Consider the following 22472-nt stretch of genomic DNA (forward strand, 5'->3'; position numbering starts at 1 on the left):
TTGAATTATCATGTTAAACTATATATAGATATGCTTCCAAAAAGTGTTTTTCGAATTTATGACTGTCAAAAAGCTCAAATATACATCAAAATAAATGTTTCACATTTTAAGGAGACTGCAATATTTTTTCTCTTCCTATGCAGTAAGTTATGAAAAAATGTCTTTAATTCTCTAAAATATGAAATTTTTCCTTTCCTGACCTGGCAAAAAAATTAATCAACAAAGTTACTTACAGGAACTGCAAAGATTCTGCAGAATTTTCTTTTTTCCCTTTCTTCCTTCTCTTTCTTTAGGGATTCTCTACAAGTCGGTGCACAGCAATAAGTTCTGCCCATATTTCTCGTACATTTTTAAATGCACCTTTTCTCTACTACATATCCGCTAGCAATGCTCACCGTAGAGCCCACAGCCAAAAACTATTTTTCTCTGTAGGAGACCCAAAGGAGAACACGAGGGGAAAAAAAAGGTTCATAACAAGAAAATCTGTACACGTAGTTTAAGATTCCGTGTAAAATATTAACTAGTTTTTCGCTGTGACAAAAAAATAAACGGGAAGAGAATGTTCTCTTCCGTATGACCCATTTTTGCCACAGAATGAAGTTGATGTATCGATTCGATTTTTTTCAGGTATTCAGTATTATTTTTGCGAAAGGGCCTCTTTCGGTGGGATTTGTATTTTGGAAAGAAGGCTTTTGTTTTGTTAATCGAATCGTTTGTATGTTGAAAGAAAAAAAAAAAGAAATATATTAATGTTTGGCTGCATGTGTTTTTATTATTCTTTCTTTCTTTCATTGTGGATATGGAAAAGAGGTACACAAATTAAACTGGTGGAATGAATGAATTTTCTCTTTGTGGATTTTAACTTTTTTCGCCCAGAACACGTTTTAGATCTTAATCTACTTATTATCGGGTTTGCACATTGAATTTTAGAATTTTTTATTATTTAAATCTGTAATCCATTTAAAGTACAATTAATTCAAAAGGCAAAATTTTTTTAGCCAGGCTTGGACCCCAAGTCTCACATATGTACCTTTTTTATGTCGATGGAAATAACAATAAATGTTCCTATTTCGAATATTTATAATTATTTTCATTTGTTCGTAACAAAAAACGTTCGAAATAGGAACATTTATTGTATCTTATCCATTTAGGCGATAAACTGAGCTCATACATCAAAGGATTAAGAAAAGACCGAGTGTCCTATCAAGCAAATATTCTTAAATAATGCCAGCAGCCTACTAATAGCTTTATTTTCTTACATTCATAGGCAGTTGCGTAAAGTGAAATTTTTTTTATCTGGTCTGACAAAAGAAACAATGCCCAAAAGTCTATCACAATGAATATATAAAATACGCTATTTAATATAACAGGTTAAAATGACACTCCAATTTCAGGGAAATCTGATAGACGGTGCTGTCGTTTCAGTATTCTACTTGTAGAGAATTTTACTCTAACCCTGTAAAAATAATCCCAATCCATAGTGAAATTCGTTTAAATATTTTTGGTATTAATGACTTCCTCTATGAAATACTATTTTTAATTTTCAAGTGTTGATAAATACGGAGCTCATACGTTTAAAAAGTCTTACGACGTTCAATTTATTATTTTAAATAGGAAATAAAGTATTATAAATAATATTTTACCATTCCATCTAAAATTTAAATTTTAGGGTATGATAACTGCAATCCATAGGGGATGATAATTGCAATTTCTTACAAAAATTAGGGGTACGCAATCTATGAAATATTTAAATTTCGAATGACTTGAAAGATTTAACTAATTATCCAAGTTCTCCATCAATATAGCGGTTTTAAAATATTGTTCTGTGATATCCTCTCTAAGCGCAGTGATATAGAGAGAGGTGACCAAAAGACATGGATATCTAGAAATAAATCTCGTGGACACTCTGAGGATCATGCTTTTGAGTTTTATGCCTTTAAAGTCATTATATGATGAGGATACTACAAGCAGATGTTCCGATCTGCCTGGAAAGCACACGAAAAAATTTGATTTACCAGACAGCTGCAATATTAATGGCGGGAACAAAGGTTGATTCCTAAGAGCCATCCCATTACCACCACAGTACAATCCTTCCAGTAGGAGGCATATTCCGTCATCGTTAGGTTTATCTAACCCCACATCATTTTTGTACTCATCAGAGCGGCGAGAACCAACCACCATATCGGAAGTTTTTCATCCCCATGTCTGGTGTGCTCCCGATGGTTCGGATGAAGAGGTTAAAAAATTGCTTATTTATCTTCAGTGGAACACTTTCTTAATCTACATGTTAAAATTATGCAAGTTTTAAGCAGCACAGTAGAAACTAAATTTTTAATATTTGAAATTTCAAGACATTGATCTAAAACTTATTCTAACGATAAGCAAAAGGTGAGTGATTCTTTGATAAAAGACGGAGTTCAATGATCCTGACCTTCTAAGCATGAGTATACAACAAAGAAACCAGAAGAGAGATAAATCCAGAAGGCTGAGTTTCGTAAAAGAGGTTGCCGTTCTCGGAACAATAGGCAGAAAGAGGCAAACAACGTTGAGACCTTGAAATCCTGAAAATCTGAATGCAAAGGTTTTCTCATAAAATTTCATTATTTCTGCATGACTTTTGCATACTTGAAAGATAAATAACATTTCTAACTCTGTTGCATTTCTTTCATATCTATAATAAAATTTCATACCAATATAAGAAAAGTCTAACACTAAATTTCACAATTCAGAATACAGTGTACCTGAAGTATAGGGTAGGAATCAGATCTCTCACAGTATAGACTGACTGTGAGACACTTAACTTTCATCCAAGTGTTAAAAAAATCCCTAGTTTCAATCCCTGTTTGAAGGTAACCCTTGATGAAGTCTTTAAGCCAGATTCATCTTTTTCTCCCCCCCCCTTTTTCTTTTTTTAATTATATTTTTTTGCAATTTAAATTTAATATTTTTAATTTTCATGAAGCTACTTAGATTAAATTAACACATTGCATACAGGTCACGAGATTTCTCGTTTTAATAGACCGAACGTTGTGACGGGTTATCTCGTTTTAATGTTTTTTAGGCTAAATCGATGCATAACCAACCAGAGGCAAATATTTAACACATTGAGGACCGCAAAGAAATCTGTAAGACATACGCCTGGAACAGCACGTTTTTGGGCAAACTTGTACGTTCTAAAATCATCATAACTTTTTTATTTTTGAAGCAATAACAGACGGGACGCGAAACTCGAGAAAATTCGTGAGCATTCCTTAATGTCTTAAAGCAAGATATTGCTGCACATCGAGTCGATCACCACTGCACAAGGGAATATGCTTTAACCCTTTCTAGGGCCGTGGGAAGTATGCTTTCCACCAAATTTATCAATCTTTGTATGAATTTGTGTAGGTTGGCATAAGTTCTGACACATTTTTTTAGAAAGACAGAAACTTAGATGTTTCAGTTCTTTATTTTACACAAAATGATGTGTCTTGATTTGTTATTTCATTATTAATTAACCAAATTAATTAATGAATCAAATTAAATTTATCTAATAAGCTAAATGAATCTCTTTTCTTATTCTAATTTCAAGCATAAAAGTATTTTAACATATGACTAGAAAAAAATGGCATTTTAAAGGGTTAACAAATACCACACTCTAAAGCATTATTCAAGTCTGTTAAATAAATAATAGTTAAAATGTAAAAAATCTTATATAATAAATACACGTATAAAATATATAGCAATATTTAAGAATACTTTATGTAAATATAATACCAAATGCAAATTAAAAAGGTGAATACATGCATCCTATTGCTTGCCAAGCATGCTTCTAGAACGTTCAAAAATGTGCGAGCCCTGGCAGCGCGTTCAGCGTCGTGCACAATGTGTTAAAATCAATAAAAATAATTGATTCTTGAAAGTTTGGAGGGGCCCTGAGGTTTTTATTGTATAAGGGTCCTAGAAGTCCTGCAGTGGATGAGACAAACTTGGGTTAGCATTGCATATCAACTCTCCGGAAAAGGACTCGGGACACGTGAAAGCCATTTGTCTTCCACTCATTGAAGGTGCGGGAGTCAGTGCCTCCCTCGGGACTCAGGTCAGTCACCTCTGTCCGATTACGAGGGAGGCACACGGAAGGCGAGCACCCTTATGCAGGTCACGCGAAGTTAAAGAAACAATAAAACTGCACGCTCGTCTTCCGAACGGTCATTTCAATGGGTTTCCAAATGTGTTCTTTGAGTTTTGGCCAGCTGGGTGTTGATCTAATGATCATTGCACTGCGTATAATCAATTTGTAAGGGGGGGGGCTGTTGTAAATGGTAAGATAAATATTGACAAATAAAGACCGGGGGGATTGGAAAAATTTTCAACAATTAAAATGATGTTTGCTTGAGCATAATAATTCACTTTGGATACAGTAATTTTATTTGCGTTCAAAAATAATTTTATATCCTTAAATCACGTGACCAATAACAAAATCAATATTTTTATAAAATAGGATTCAGCTAACTGGAACTTAACTGTGCATATTTATATTATTATAATTATTTCCATTTCAGTTTAATACACAAATGAATTTAAGATATTTTGATTAAGATATTGATAAGATAATTATCAATGATTAAGATATTAAGATATTAATTTGATTAAGATATTAAGAATTAAGAACTAGCTCGAAACATCATCACATATTACTTTAATTAGGTATTTGTTCTTTATGTTTCAAATTTACATATATATCAGTGATAAAGTGCACACAAAAAATGTATGCTTTCATCGCATGCACGTTTATAAAAGCAAAAACCAAAATAACGAAAAATATTGTTGTAAAATGCTATTGTGATCAAAACATACCAGGAATGGTAGCATAAAGATTTCAATTTATTGCATCTTCTTCAAAGTGAGGTCCACCGACGTTTTTTCCAATCATCAAAAGTTGTCTAAATTTGTGTGTGGGGTTGGGATCCTTTCTACGGTTGCAGTGAGCTTCCTTTATTGAATTAAAGGACTCACAATTGTGACCACGAATGGAAAATTTCAACCGTTAAAATAAGAAAAGTCACATGGTCCTATATCAGGTAAATATGGAGCTTGACGAGCTCTTTCCGTTGAATGATTGGTTAAAAACTTCCAAATAATAATTGTAATGGGGATTACTGTGATAAGACGCGTTATCGTGGTGTAAAGCACATGCATTTTCTAGCCATATTTCAGGCTGTTTACGACAAATTGCTTTATGAAAACGGGGCAAAAAATTCAAATGATGATTTTAATTGATTGTCTAGCCAGTTGATAGGGATTCATAATGCTCAAAACCATGACACTCAAAAGAAACACTACTTTTTTTTAACGGTTTTGACATAGTCTCTTCAGTCTTGCTTCACCTTTCAAGCGTCATTCCCTTGATCGTTGATCTGTTTTTGTATCCAAATTTCATCACTACCAATAATGTATTTTAAAAAAGAAATTGCCTTGAGAAAGTATCTCTCGATCATTGGAGTGCGATCTTGTTTTGAGAACATATTCAAAGTTCATGGAACAACGCATCACAGCTCTAAATGAACTATTAAAACTAATTGACAAGAACCAAATTATATAGTAATTTATTCAATGATATATCTTAATGTCAAACGGTTATCAGAAAGAACCAATTCTCTGACTTTATCGATATCTTGATCATTAATCGTAGCGGATAGTCTATAGGAATGCAGGTCATCTGAATTCTTTACCGTCTTTAAACTTTCATGTACCAATCAAATACAGTAGCTTTTGATAAACGGCCATTTTCAAAAGCTTTTTGAAATATTTGAAATACTTTTTGAAGCAAAAATTTCATTGCGTAAACAAAATTTAATGCTTGTCCTTTATTCGTTAACACTCTCTATTTCGGAAAATCAACTGAGTAAAAAATTCTTATTTCATAAACGATATTTATTTTCTAGTGATAAAATGAAATAAATTCCTAATTGTTGCCAGATATTTACAGAAGTAAAAAAAGTTTGAAATGTTTGCAGACTATAGATGCATTTTAAATGTTGCATTGCAGATACTTTTTTTTTTATCACAACAATACACTAAAAAATATTTTTTTAAATTTATTAAAATTTGGCATCACTGGAAAGCTAATATTTCAAATTTTGATAAAATATAAGAATAGAAAAAAGATTAAAATTTTGATTAATAATCAACTGAAAATCCAATCGAAAATTTTATAAATGCCTTGTGCCATATCTTGCTGTACTTGCCTCATTGTTTTGTTTTTTCATAACAGTTGTATTCACATTTTTAGACATTTGAACTTTATTGATATTTTGTTTCGATTTTATCACGATATAAATATTTTAATGCCATAAGTATGGCATGGCTCAGCCAAAGATGGGTTTTTGTACCATAGGACACAAACTCAGAAACAAATTCGAATTAATTCAATCATGCTTTGCATTTATAGCATTTCTTTAAACAATAGGTGTTATTTATGTCACCTATTGCTATGTTATCATCAAATACACTTCACGTTAGCTTCATATTGTCCTTATATAACTTCACAACCTCGAAGAAAACATCCTCATATTCGCCTCTTTGTGAAAGTACGTTGATTTGATTTAATTCCGTAGCATTAATGTCCTATTTTGATATTAATATTCAATATTTGATACTAATATTCAATAATAGTAATTATAATTATTAAATAAAAAATATAAGTGAATTTAAATATATTGCGTGTGAATCCTTTTCCTGTCAGTATGCTGGAATTCCATATATTTTGCAGTATATTTAACGTATATTATCAATAAAATTAAAGCCCACATTTTATTTTAAATAAAGAAAGAAGAACAATATAAAGTTTCGAATGAAATTATTTGTTAAAACATAAATACGTTTTTTTTTTTTAAGTTGCGATTTTAGGAATCATTTTAAAGTTATCATGGGGGGGGGGAGTTTAAAGCCAAGACGAATCAGGAGTACAAATATCTTTCGTAAAATATTATTACAAATGTAATTTTTTTTACAACTCCCAAGTTAAATAATGGAAAACTTTTAGAATGGGAATTTCGTTTCTCGAATTCGGTCAGTTTAAAGAAGATTCGTAAAGTTTAGTTTAGTTATATTAATGTCCCTTTTTTCAAAGCAACACCAGTGCTATATTGGAACGGACCTCGTCATTTTGAACCACGGTCAGATAACGAGGACGACATTTGAGCTGGCACCCCCTCTCTAAACTTCCACAACAAATCAGCGGGAGGACTTTTGGCCCCGACGGATTTAAAACGCACCATACCGGCTTGCATGACTTTCTTCGGTGGAATCGGGCCTCGAACCTGATATCCCCCCGGTTCCGAAACCGAGACCTTACCACAAGGCCACCTTCTCGGACATGTAAAAAATTTTAATAAGCATTTTTTGACAATTTTTTTCTTTTTAACAAAATTTAATTTTCGAAAAAATATGCACATATTAAATGCAGTCTTCAAATGTAAATTAATTTAAACCACAAAAATAATTGTAAATACTTTAGTTTTTCAAGCGCTCTCTGCCTGCTTATATGATTTCAATAATAAAGGACCCCATCTTTTTTTTTATTCAAATGATATAACATTAAACATATGTAAACCAAGAAGTTAATTGCAAAAGATATATAAGTAGAGAGAATGGATTAAGTACAATGCTATCTTTTCAAATATGCAACTCTTAAAAATGAAAGTATCAGGAAAGCATGTTTTTCCATTCTAGAAACGCATGCAAATCCTCATCTTTCGAAATATTTGATTCAATAAATAAAGCACCCGCTGAAGATGAAATTATGCATAAAGATGATTGCATTAATAGCTATTTCGAAAGAAAATGTGTCCTCTTTTTTTCAAACACACGGCATATGCTGGTTGATATCTGAAATGGTACATAAAATATGTGGTCTTGAGGCATTCAAGGACATAATCCATCAAGTTAATGCCACATAATAATGCAAACACGTGTAGATAAACAGGTGCGTCCTATAATGCACTTGTTTAAGCAGTAAGGAAGATAAGTTTATGCTTTCATAAAATAAATGTACTAGACACTTGATTTCTATGGGCTTTCTCAATCGGATAAATGGTGCTTAGAATAGTATTTGTTGCAATTTAGCCGACTATCCCATTTATACCTACAAACATCATATGCTAAAATTGAGAAAATGATACAAAATCAACATATTTTTTTTTTAATTCTCATTCACAAATCTATTTAATAGTATGCATTATTGTATAATAAAATTCAAAAGTTTTGCTACTCAAAATTAGACTATTTAGTCGATATTTAGACGGAATGCTCAATAATTGATTCCATTTCTTTTATAAAACAGCGATTTCCTTTTCATGTGCAATGTTTCTAATTGTTTGAATGGTTTAAATAAATCTACAGAAATGAAATTGCAAAGATAATAATAATAAAGATGTGCTTACGCGATCGCAATATAAACTTATGAAATGAATTTTCATCGTTTTGAGTTCTTTTTATTCGTAGATTTAAATTATTCTTATTTTTTAATGAAATTTTCAATCCAAATGATCGAAATTTCTATTAAGAATCTAATCTCAAAAATAATTGTATACTTGGAATAAATTAGAACAAATCAGATCTGTTAAATCAAAACATAGTAATGGAAGTTTAGAATCACAAATTTAAAGATCAGCACATTTCTGTTCTTTTTTTCCATCCGTTACAGTCTTTCTTATCTTTTTATTTTTAATGACGACTGAATGAGAAAATTTTATAACACCAATTTCTCATCTTTAAAAAATAACTCCTTTCTCGCGTTATAGCTGAAAAATTACTTTTTTGTAATTAAATCTTTACAATCATAGATCTCTATTAAGGTAGTAATTAAATATTATTTAATTAATCAATTAATATTTTTCTGGTTAATTTTTCTTAATATAGTAATTATTTATTCTTATTAATCAAATAGTATTCTATTATCTTTATTAATGTAGTAATTAAATATTAGCATAGCATGAATATACTCAAATGAAATTATTTATCTCTTTTTTTATTTAAGGTATGCAATCCTCACTAACTGAATCCCAATTATTAATTTCTGAACCATTATAAATAAGCATCTACCATCAATTGGAAAATGTTTATAAGTAACAAAGTATTTTATGTTGTTTGAATTAAGAGATGTATTGCTGCAAAAAGTTACAAAATCTTAATTTTTACATAGTCTTCAGCTTCCATTAGATATAATTTGTTAAATATTCTTGAAGAATTAACATTTTCATTAAAAAATGTTCCTGCTACTAAAATTGACTAAGTTATGGAGTTTTAAATATCATAACTTTAGATGACCATTTCAGTTGTAATCTTCCGGAAATGCCGCCTTCACAACATTTTGGTTTTTAAGTTTGCCGTTGATTGATCTGAAATAAAGAAACTCAAAGTTTCATAACTAGATCAACTTTGATCACAGTACAATCAAATTGTTTTTTTATTTGAAATGCTAGTGTAACAAGAACAATTTATGAAATATTATATGTAGGCTAGAAAGAATGAAAAATAAGATGTAGTATTTTCAGCAATACCTTTAAGGATTCAACATAAAATTCAATTATTTTTAGCAGTCAAGCCGAATTTTGTTTAGATGGGTATATCCATCTCTCGCATTTTAAAAACTCGTAATCGGATCACCATTAGAATGGGCACTCTTTTACAGTTTGAATATTGCTGAAATTATACAAAAGCATGGTTCATGTTGCATATCTCCAGCACACCAAGCCAATTTCAGAATCCAATGTGTTATTGCCAAATTAGATAAATTTTCAGCGCTCAGTTATGCAAAGTCTATATTTTGCCCCAACCTTGGAATTTTGAACTTTAATCAGAAGATCTAGTATCTAATTCAGAAAATTCGTGTTATAACTTTCGCAGCAAAGGAAGGGCGTTTCTTCCCCTCTGATGTAGCCCCATTACTACCTACCAGAGCGCGAATGTCCCTATCCCTGTCTTTAGCAGGTCACAATCGTGTTCTGTTCATTCTATCCGGTTTTGAACTGTCTGCTACACTTTTTATTCTGCTCCAAATTGCAATAGTTTTTACGCAAAGTCTTATAATTTGTTTTGAACAACAATTGAAGTTCCGTGTCATAAGTCAATTTGCTGCTATTGCCCCCATCTTTTTGCTACATTTGGTCACAAACTCGGAATCCTACAAGTTCTAAGGCCGAGACTTTACCATGAGGCCACCAAGGCCATGCGTGTTTTTCAAAGCATTTTAAGGTACTGTATGTACATAACATAGCAGTGCCTGAGAAAAGAGCTTAACAAAATCAATTAAACTCGAAACAATTTACTTATATTGCATTACTTATTTTACAGTTTATCTATCATTACTTATATTTTTGAACTCAGTTTTACCATGGTGAAGTCAAGTCCAAGGTACGATTTTACCACTACACACGTCACAACCCTTTTTACTGGGCGGACTTCATTCATGCATTTTATTCACTCAATACCACAGATCGTAATTTAGACCTGAATCAGAGAACGATCACCTCTGATCTACCCCCAGTGGTATTACTTTAGACATGGAGGACTTTGTGACCACGACAGATTTGTACGCACGCCAGCCACCACACACGCGGGGAGTCTTCGGCCGGCGTGGCTCGAACTCGCAACTCAAGGGACGCGAACCCAACGCCCTACCAACCAGGCTATCCCTGCCTCAATGACGCCACTGAAAAAATAAAACACGCTCCCTATCGGCTTAAATAGCTGTCTTTGTAAAAGCAAGCTTGTCCATGGCAAGTGCCATAAGAAACAACAACACGTCCGAGGTGACGCTATTTGACATTGCAGATGAGATTGTATAAGGCTCTAATAGTTAGATATAAAAAAAATGTGTGTGTGTGTGTGCAAAATCGTTTTTTCTGAAAAGGTGCTTATATAGATAAACTTAAAAATCAAAACCTTATCTAAATATAAAATTTGACCCAAATCGTTAGAGACATTTCTAGATACATGAAATAAATTTATATATATACTAGCCGCCTTTTGCGACCAGCCGGTTCGCCAATCTTAATGTTCGTTAAAATTTTTATAGTTAAATATTTTATGCAATTCCTACTTTAATAGCTTCTTCATCAAAATATTTTAAAACTTCAAATTTTGATAGGCATATAATTCACTCATAATATTATAAACGCCTTCAGTCATAACGTAATATGTATCTCTCTCATTTTCTGTTGGCTCCCATAGAATTCATACTTTAAATTAAAGTGGAAAGGATTAATCTGCAATTAATATAATAATATTTTTTACTGAAACAAAGTATTTTTTTTGTAATATGATTATTGAAAACAGTCACTGAGTGTTTAAACTTTATGGCACTAAAGAATATCTTTCTTAATTTATGTAATATTTCAAAAATTTGTCAACAAAATTTTCTCAGATTCATCATGACCAGATTGATTAATTAACAATGTTTCATTTTAAATGCATCAAACACTAAGAAAAAAAAAAAAAAAAAAAACGAATCGTTTAAAATAATCGGTCGAAAACAGGTTTAAAAAAACTACTTAAAAGACGATGGTCTTAAAACTATAAGCATACACAAAAAATATTTAACTAACATAAATACACGTTAATTACAAAAGCATGAAACTAATCAAAAAATAATTTAAATCGTCCGTTGATATTTGTTGTCATGTCAACAATCAGAACACAATGCGCATGCGTGAATTTACAACGCTAGTTACGGTAACGCAAATGCGCGAGTTTTTCTAAGCCAGTTGGGGTAACGCTATGCAGATTAGAAATTTTTATTTCCTTTCTTCTGTTTTATTTTAATTCAAAAGTATTTCAGAATTAATCTGAAAGATCGATTAATTAAGAATGTTTAATTTTAAATGCATCAAACATGACGAAAATAAACAGAATCCTTTGAAGTAATCAGCCAAAAAATCTTAAGCCTAGCCTCATTACTGTTGGGGGAAAAAACTGAACTCTTACTCATTTGGTGGTAGGGAAAATGAATAATTTTTTGTCGAGAAAGTTAGCTTTTAATTAATAATTAAAATTCTAATTAAAAATTTAAAAAAGGGGACCCCAGGTGCACATTTCCGACCTCTAAGGTATACATGTACCAAATTTGGTAGCTTTAGGTCAAATGGTCTTTTCTGTGGACACACACACACACACACACACACACACACACACACACACACACGCATACACACATTGAAATTTATATATAAGTATAGATGCTTTTTTAAAGCAAGCGAAGAGGGGGAAAAAACTATTCTAAAAAATTGGGTAAAGCAGGTGTTCTTATTAAATAAGTAATTTTTTAAAAAAAGGAAACGAAAAAGGGGAAGAGTTATTCTATAAAATTGTGTGAAGCAGATGTTCTGTCTTAGAAACTTCTTTTCCCTTTCCAGCTGTGTTGCCATAGAAACCGGCGCACAGCTGTTTACACGTTTATGTTTATCTATTCAGATTTTATAACATCTAATCAGAGTAACGGTGAATATCAGTGTGTTCGTGTTCGTCAATAAAAGTTAATTTTTATAATAACATGATTAACGAAAACAGAGTCACTGAGCATTTAAACCTTATGGGAACTAAAAAATATCTTTCTTAATTTATGTAATATCTCAAGAATTTGTCGACCAACCGGTTCGCCATACTTAATGCTCGTTAAAATTTTTATATTTAAATATTTTATGCAATTCCTACTTTAATAGCTTCTTCATCAAAATATTTTAAAACTTCAAATTTTGACAGACATATAATTCACTCATAATATTATAAAGGCCTTCAGTCATAACGTAATATGTATCTCTCTCATTTTCTGTTAGCACACGTAGAATTTATGCTTTAAATTAAAGTGGAAAGAATTAATCTGCAATTAATATAATAATATTTTTTACTGAAACAAAGAATTTTTTTATAATCTGATTAATGAAAATAGAGTCACTCAGCGTTTAATCTTTATGGGCACTAAAAAATATCTTTTTCAATTTACGTATTATCTCAAGAATTTGTCAACAAAATTTTCTTAGATTCATCATGAGCAGATCGATTCATTAACAATGTTTACTTTTAAATGCATCAAACACTAAGAAAATGAAACGAATCGTTTTAAATAGACGGTTTAAAACAGGTTTTAAAAAAACTACTTAAAAAACGATGCACTTAAAACTATAAGCATGTACAAAAAATATATAACTAACATAAATACATTTTAATTACAAAAGCATGCAACGAACCTAAAAAAAATTTAAATCCAGTCCGCATCCGTTGATAATAATTCGTCAACACAATGCGGAATTCAGAACACAAAGCGCATGCATGAATTTTCAACGCCAGTTACGTAACGCAAATACGCGGGGGTTTTTTTCTATGCCAGTTGGGGTAACGCTATGCGGATTAGAAATTTTTAATTTCCTTTATTCTGTTTTATTTTAATTCAAAAGTATTTCAGAAAGAATCTGAAGGATCGATTAATTAACAATGTTTAATTTTAAATGCATCAAACATTAAGAAAATAAACAGAATCGTTTGAAATAATCCGCCGAAAAATACTAACCCTAGCCTCATTACTGTTGGGAGAAAAAAAAACGAAAGCCTTACTCATTTGGCGGTGGCGAAAATGGAAGATTTTTTTGGCGGAAAAGTTGGCGGTGGGGAAAATGGAAGATTTTTTTGGCGGGAAAGTTAGTTTTTAATTAATAATTAAAATTCTAATTAAAATTTCAAAAAAAGGGACCCCAGGTGCACATTCCCGACCTCTAAGATATACATGTACCAAATTTGATAGCTGTATGTCAAATGACCTGGCCTGTAGAGCGCCAACACACACACACACACACACACACACATTGAGCTTTATTATAAGTATATATATATATATATATATATATATATATATATATATATATATATATATATACAAGAATTGCTATATATGTATACAAGAATTGCTTGCGTAAAGTCACAAAATAAAGTATAACATTGCAGCAGCATGGATCCTCTGTAATGATATGTTAATTGTATCCATTTCAGTAGTCACAATGTGTCCTTTTATTAATTTTTCTAATAAATAGCAATGACGTGTATTTATTAAATACATTAAATAAATGCATTAAAAATTAATACACGTTAAGATGCTTCTATTAACTTTCAATATTTTCTGGTCGTACATCTAATAAAATCATTTCTTCCATAATAAGATATTCAAAATCATTGAATTCTTTAAGCAAATGAATTTCTTTATTTTCTAAGAGTATTCGTTACTATGCGTCTACGATCAGCCGGTTCGTCGAGATTACTGCTTTCTAAAAGCTTCAATTACATATAATTTTTATTAATGGATTTCTCTGTAAAATACGACTTTAAATTTCAAATTTTGATAAATATAGATCTTGCACTTTTAAAAAATATTTTATAAAATTCTCTTTATTATTTTAAATTAGAAATGAAGTACGTTTCAGTTTCTACACCCCACCTAAAATTTGAATTCTATTTTAAAACGGAACTTCAACTACTTCTGAAGTTAAATTTTACTTTAAATAGAATAACAGTTTAAAAGTTTTATTAAGAGCCTGCCCTAAACAGAAATCTATTTTATATAGGAACATAAACCGAATTCTCCTTAACAACAATGGAAGAAAAAAAAACTCAAGTATAATATAATTGTAGTAACACTACAAACGATTTCAGTTTCATTAAATTTAACAATAGAATATATTGCTGAAAAATTTGCTTTAAATATTTTTACAATTAATTGAAAATAGTTTTTAAAAAAATCTACTACAAAAATATTGGTATAATTGGAAAAACAATTTTTTAAAAATTTTGTGATAATCTAAAAATAACAGAGTTCAATATTTTCAGAAGCAAAAAAACAAAAACAAAAAAAACGTCAATTTTGTTTAATTGTTTATTTATTAAAATTTCAAAAAAATCGTTTCTAGATGCACTTTTTTATTTTTCTTAATATATGTGTGCCAAATTTAATAGCTCTAAATCTACGGTCTGCCCTGTGGAATTCAAACATGCAGACATTAACTATGAAGGTTTGACTGTGACTCGATTTCTGTTAAATAACTCTTCATATGCTCATAAATCAATTCTTTTTTCGTATACCCGGATTAAAATAACATCCATTTTCATCCTGCGTTCTTATTACCATAGCTTTCTTTTTTTGAATGGACCTACATTTAACGCTCCAGATCTCTCAAATTAACCTCTTAACTATTTCTTGCCATTTGATTTTAGTAAAAGCTACATTTTATATCCGTAAGTTAGGCATATTTTTTTAGTTAAAATGATCTAACAATCACAACAATCGAATTCACAACAACAGAAAAAGAACTGAATATAGAAAATGCGTACTGTTTATCATGAAACGATAAAACTTTAAAATATCGAAATAAAACAAAACATAATAATGTTATGGATCGCTGCAGTTCTTTTAAATTATCTGTTTAAGAATAAAACTGTGATGTAGATCTGATAGTTAAACTGCAATCATTGAAGGCAATCTTTGAAAAAGCGCTCGTTTTATAAATTTATCGATTTTTAATTATTCAAAAGTAAATAAAATTAAGGTTAATAATAGTAATAATAATAAAAAAGTTCCGTTTCATAACTATTGAGTAATAGATACTAATATTAAAAAGAACTCTGGCCATTTTTTTGTAAATGCATACCAAAATGAGGCAGCTTTTGTTCGGTTTGTTCTTTTTCGGAGCTCATTCTTTTTATGAAATAAAACTAGATCTGTGATATTCTTCGTGCTTCCAGTTGAAACGGATGTTCTACGATGTCTACATTTTTTTCAACTAGCTCAACATCAAAACAGCAAAAGGATATTACGAAAAGAGTGTATTTTTAATGTAACTGATATAAAATGTGTCAAATTTATTTTAACTCAGTACTGCAAGGAAACATAGTCATTTGAAATTAAGATTACACAAACATTTCTCACAAATGTTCTCTAAAAATCTTTGCTAATACCTTATGTTTAATACATAAAAATATAGGGTGGTATTTTTTGCGATCAAACGTATTAAACGTCCCCATCTTTACAGACGATAACGCATTGTACGCGGATCATATTGCTAATCAAAACTAACGTAACATCACAGAAAGAATGCATCTGTGTAACTTCATATTTAAGGCATATTTCGATTACGTTTTATGTATACATCTCAAATTTCAGATAACCTCAAAGACTGAAATCCATCGGAGTCAGGACGTGGGATTGTAATGACCACGAAACTGTTCAATCCATTATATCCACGTCCCGTTTTACAGCAACGCTAGGGCTATTTTGATACGGACCTCGTAATTTTAAACCGCGGTCAGAGGGCGAGGACAACACCAGAATTAGCACCCCTTTTCCTACCTACCGCACCACACCAGCGAGAGGACGTTTGACCCTGACGGATTTAACGTACACCAAACCCGCTTACGAACGGTTCTTCGGTGAAAGCGCTTCTCGAACCTAAAACTTTTCAGTTTCAAAGCTGAGACATTACCATCAGGCCACCGCAGCACTGGTGGTCACGAAACAGCGAAGTTACTGGCAAAGACTAATGAGTGAAATTTTTTACTGAATCTATAATGTTATCTGATGACATTTTTTGGGTTGATTAATCCCTGATCCCTGTGGTTAGTACACAAATACTCGGAAATCGAATTTGTATCGGACACCATTTTACCGATAAACTAAAAGCAAAATTTGATATAGAACTACAATTGTAGTCAAAAGATCTCATACCAAATTTCATTTATATGTCATAACATTTTTAACATGCATACAAAAATACCGACACATATGCAAAGTGTATACAATACATAATATCGGGCCTCCTTTTTTGCTGGAATATTATCCTTCCGCAAGATCCCTTAATGTTCTAAAACACAAATAGATGGCTCTCCTGGGAATGCATTAACTCTTTTTGAACTAGATAGATCATTCACGAATTCGGCAAAAAATTCGTGAAACCTCACCGATACGAATCCAATTATGATTCCCACCAAATGAGGCATAGCTTTGGCTTAAAAGCCTAGGACATCACAGAAAGTCATCGCCAACTGTCTCTTTGTCTTTGAACTCTTCATTGAAGCATATCAATCAAATTCATGATCACAATTTAATAATATATCATCAAAATCCGTGAAAAAGAAGCTCTCTGCCCTATTACTACGAAGAAAATTAAAAGTCGCGGTTCAAATGACAATTCACCTCTTTATTTATCACGGTTAGTAAATTGCATCATTTATACATAAATGGAAAGAGAAAGGAATGGATGGGTGGATTCTTGTTTAAAGAAGTTCTGTAGAAGTTTTTCCGAAGTTGTGTCATAATGACTATAGAAAATTTTTCTATTACAAAGAATTTATATAAAAATCAGAATGGCATATTTTCCCATGAAGTGCGTGTTGTATAAACTGATATTCTACGATTCTAAAATCCTTTTCAGATTATATATAAAGGGACAAGCCCATAAAGGCATTTTTACACGAATTAAAGAGGCACTATCAGCCTATGTGTAAAAGAAAATTGAATTTTTATTCTGTAATGAAATTAAATGAATTGGCTGACTTCTGCCCTCCGGTGCTCAGGGGTCTTTACCCTCAGAAACTACTGCACCCCCTTTCCGTGGTAACACGGACACATCATCATCATCACCAAATGAATTGACTAATGAACTTATGAAACAATTTTCTGCCTGACTTCCACATTATGACGTTTTTTTCTTATTATTATTTAACTTCGTCATATAATGAAGAGAATTGGCATGCAGTGGGAAACTATAACATTTCCTTTTGAAGAATCTTATAAAAAGTATCATAAATTTTTAATATTTCTCTTTAAAAATGGCAAGGCAATGAAATTTCATTTGTCTTCCTTGCTGCATTTTTGAATCATTGCGCTCACAAACATACGAACAAATAAACTATCAGTCAGCCATTTGATGGATTAAATCTTTAATTTGACATAAATCTACAGTTATGGTGATAAATACCATAAACTGATTTTTTTTTTCTTTTGCTTTTCATCTATATTGATTATATTCTCGCGGATAGGCAGACAGACTTTCCTTTGCTAGATTTCAATTAAAATGCAAACTCATGTATTCAAATCATACATCGCATTTATTCATCAAATCATAGAATTTTTTTGTAATTAAAATTGTACATTAAAATGGCGATTTAAAAAAGAAAAAAAATTCAATTGATCATGTATTAGTGTTTTGTTTATCTTTTCCGTTCATATAGGAATAAAAATAACATCAAATGCCCAAATTAGAACATGACATCTAATTAGGAATTTAAATAAATTTGCAAGGGGTTGAAACGGGTATCATTTGGTGTAAAAACAAAATACAAAATTTCATTTGTCAGTTTCTTTTGGTTTTTGAGTCGCATTCACAGAGAGACAGACATGATTTTTAAAAAAATGGTTATCATATTCTTGTATTTGGACAGACAGACAAACTTCCTGTAAATGGATTTCGTTTAAAATTTGTTAAACAAATTTTGTGTAAAGAGTACAAGCTGAATTTCATCCGTCTAGAGCAAAGGATTTCCCAGTTATCATGTTCTTAGATAAATAGACAGACAGACAGAAAGATGAATGGATATAATTCGAAAAACATGTTTTCAAGGGAGGTTTGGAATGCGAAGATTAGTCATAACATCAATTTCAATTTATTTTTTATTTTTTGATGGTTTGATAATATTTTTTACAATACGAATAAAAAATATTATATGAGTTTTAAAAAAAAGAAGATATACGAGTAAAAAAAATAAAATAAAAATTCCTATTCCAAAATCCAAATGATTTTATAATTTCACTTGAAAATTTTCCTGTTTTTTTATTTCACTTCTTCGATATTTTAAAATTAAGCAATTACAAATGAATGATGACTCAGTTGAGATAGCAGAAATGAAAAATGAAGGGAAAGAATGTTCCATTACAACCAATTTCTTTGCACTGTACATTATTTAGTACGGAATGCAATTTACAACAAATAAAATAACTTCTTTAAGTATTAAAAAATGCGCATACAGATACTTATAAAAACTCATCAACATTCTTCCACTAAGTTTCACGTTATTAACTTCAATCGCACCAGCAGTTAAGCATTGCAAAAGACCTCAAAAATACCGCTACACTGGTTTAAATGCAAATTATCCCCATTTATGTGTCATAACTTCAATTAAGATACCAGATTAAAAACTAATTGAAAGCAAAATTAAATAAACGAACGAATAAGAAAGGGAAATGCAATGTTTATTCTTTCCATTCTATTGTTTTAATAAAAATAAGAACAAGTAAGAACTGATAAAAGCAAATAAAGAAATGTTTTTTAATCAAGTAATAATTTCAACTTCATTACTGCATCTAAAGGACGACGGTTACGGTTGAGTAGTGAAAGCGGTTATTATTCTAAAAATCCCTTAACTGTGTTTCTGGTTTTTCATCATTGTGATTTCTCTGTTGTGAAATGTTTTGAATAGGCTGCGAGAATCTCTTGATTGTGTTTACATTCGATTGTTTAATTTCATGAAAGCTGGGATTAATCGGTTTTGTTTAAATTCTGATTCAAAACACTCGTTCCATTTCAAATTCTTTTATTTTTTCTTTTGGAATAAATGCTAAGAAAATTAAATAAAATCAAATTAGATTCAGCAAACGATATTTTTCAAAAGAAAGCTTGGGAAAAAGAACACATTATGTATACCAATTTTGGTGTAAACATAGAATTTCCAGAAAAAAAATTGTCTTATTTAGAAATTTTGATGAATATCCTACGAAACTCTTTCTACTGAATCATTTTTAGTTTTAATTATTTCATTTCAGTAAAGTTGGACTTAATCGATTCTTTTGTAATCTTGATTGAGGATAATTGTTGTTGTAAATTTGTTTTTCCTGTTTCACGAACTAATTTATGAAAATTAAACTATTGGGAAAATTGAAAGTTTTATGAAATAAACTTTTATTTTAAAGAATTAAAAAAAAAGATTAACAAAGAAAATAAGGAAATCGATTTAGGAAAGTCTTATTAAAACTTGAAATTCCAGGACCAAAATGGAAAAAAAAAAATAAGAAATTGGAGAATCTGTTACGGTTAGTTTAAGAGAATGTTTTTTAAATATTAAATTGTTTATTTTTCTAAAAGCTGGAATTGATTTCCGTTATCTTTAAATCTTCTTTGAAACTATTTGCTCTACTTCTTGGGTTGTTTATTGCATTTCTTTTTAAACCCGAGTCTAAACAATAAAGCGTTAACTTTGCCTCGAAAAAATAATTACCTGTAACGATAATTTGATTTTAAAAAATCTCACAAAATTATCAAATATATAAGAAAATGGATTCCTATGAAAATATATTTTAACTATACATACCATTAACCCTCTAGTCAAAACAGCTTTTGAACATCCATTTACTTATCATGAACTTTATGTCATAATGATCGATATGTTGGTCAGAGGGTTAAAAATCAAAACATATTCGTAAAAACAATAGTAAGTTGTTTGGATTTTCCTTTTTGGTTTAGCTAGTTCTGTAATCTAATTTTTTTAGAGCAAAATATAATGGCTTTTAATCTTAATTCATTAAGCATACTGTGGTCTACAAAATTCTTATAGTTTAAAATCAATCAATGTTTATAACTGCATATTTTTAAGTGCAAACAAATATCATGCATAAAATTTATATTAATAATTTGTAGAATTCTTATATATAATGAGAAATTAACTTACCTTCCAATCTTCTATCTCTATGTATACGAAAATATGCACGTTTTACAAATGGAATTCAAGATTCAAAAAATAACAAGCAGTTAAACGAATTCCGCTGTTTTTAACATAATTTTTAATGCATAGTATAGAGAAAGTATTGCAATCTTCAAAAACTTCGAATTCGAGATTTTGACGATCTCCACGTTTTAGATCTATATGAGTTCGAGAATCTCACGTTTGGAAAAGAATTGTCTCTCTATCTGCCTGTCTGTGACAAAGATAACTCAAAAACGCTTTGAGCTAGAGGAATGAAATTTGGTATACGGTTTTTACACCACATTCAACAATTACTATCAAATTTTAAGCAAAATATGTTCGGAGGAAATCTGCCTGGCTGTTCGAATATAAGTTAACACGATAATTACAAAACGAAGAGAGCTCAATAAATGAAATTTGGTACACAGACTTAATTTAACTTCGATAGTATTGACACCTATTAAATGTTGATCCAAATCCAACAAGTGTGTGACCATTTCTTGGTAAGACGTTCTCTGGGATATCAGCTTTATTAGAGAGAATGTAAGAAAGTTGTGGGAAGATAATTTTCGCAAGTTACTTTCTTATATTCGAAGCATGCAAAGAGAAAGTATTATGATGGTCAAAATATTTGAATCTGGGATCTCGAATTCCCATGTTTCCGGTCAACCAGAGCTCTAAAACCACATTTCTGGAATTATATCTCCCTATTTAATAATATGATAACCCAAAAACGCTTTAAGATATACAAATTTGACATGAAATCTTTAAAAATGTTCAGATTTTTGTCAGATTTCGAATGCAATCGATTCACATGACATTTATCTGTCTTGTCAGGTTGAATGCATATAAATACCGCTAACTAAAAACAAAATGTAAACAGCTAAACAGATAAAACTTGGTTCGCAGTTTTAGCATTTAAAATAAAGATGTATCAAATCTTGAACCAATTATTTTCCCAGTTTTCACGTTTTTGACCTTCAATTAAAGGTCTATTTCAACATGTAGCTTTTCATGCTCAGTAATATGGTTCAGTTTTAGTTACTAACTTTTAATTCCCTAGTTTCAGTTACTTATTTGCAAGAGTTCAATACAATACTTAAACGACTGGCCACACATTCTTGACAAGTTGGGCCAAGACATTATCTCCAAATTAACTATAGTCGCAAGGACCGGGTCAGTAAGCATACAGTGGATCCCTTCTCATGTGGGCATCCACGGAAATGAAATTGCAGATGCTCTGGCCAAGGAAAGAAGCCCAAGTCCTAATCCCCCCCCCTCTTGTAGACTGCAGGCCGCAGAGATCCACACCTTGTTAAAACTAAAGCGAAATGGAGGATTTCTCCATAGCACGACTGGTATGCCGGTTGGTGCCCAGGCTTGTCTCTGGCGTGCAGTAGTCCAAGGAGTGTTAAAACGTTCTTATCTAGACTAAGATCTGGCCGTATAAAAAGTATTTTCTTCATCAGAGGTCAAAAGATGTATACCCCTAGCCACTGCTCGGCCGACGCTTCTCTCCCTCCTATCATTGAATGTATTGCTACCTCTGTGAGGCAGCTGGTGAATGGGGGAGTCAGTTTACAATCTTATTATGTGATTCGATCTCTTGGACTTGCTTTCAATTGGTGTTCAATCCAAAGGGAGATAAACAACAGCACTTATGTGCCTTTCCATGTTTTAATTAAAAAGATAAAAATTGAAGGAAAATTCTCTTTTTA

General features: G+C 31.0%; 1 protein-coding gene across 3 annotated transcripts in view; it reads right to left on the minus strand.

The window, feature by feature from the left end:
- Positions 1–22472, minus strand: part of LOC129972572 (CD151 antigen-like) — an 86381-nt gene that overhangs the window by 45461 nt on the left and 18448 nt on the right. The window contains exon 1 of one of the 3 annotated variants that reach the window (XM_056086757.1): positions 234–394. The exons of the other annotated variants lie outside the window; for them this stretch is intronic. Within the exon in view, the coding sequence (XP_055942732.1) occupies positions 234–335 (102 nt within the window). The 5' untranslated portion in view covers positions 336–394. Of the gene's footprint in view, positions 1–233; positions 395–22472 lie in introns of those variants that run through there. 3 annotated transcript variants of the gene reach the window in all.

This window comes from Argiope bruennichi, chromosome 6 (genome assembly GCF_947563725.1).
Source record: "Argiope bruennichi chromosome 6, qqArgBrue1.1, whole genome shotgun sequence".
In the NCBI taxonomy this organism is placed as follows: Eukaryota; Metazoa; Arthropoda; class Arachnida; order Araneae; family Araneidae; genus Argiope; species Argiope bruennichi.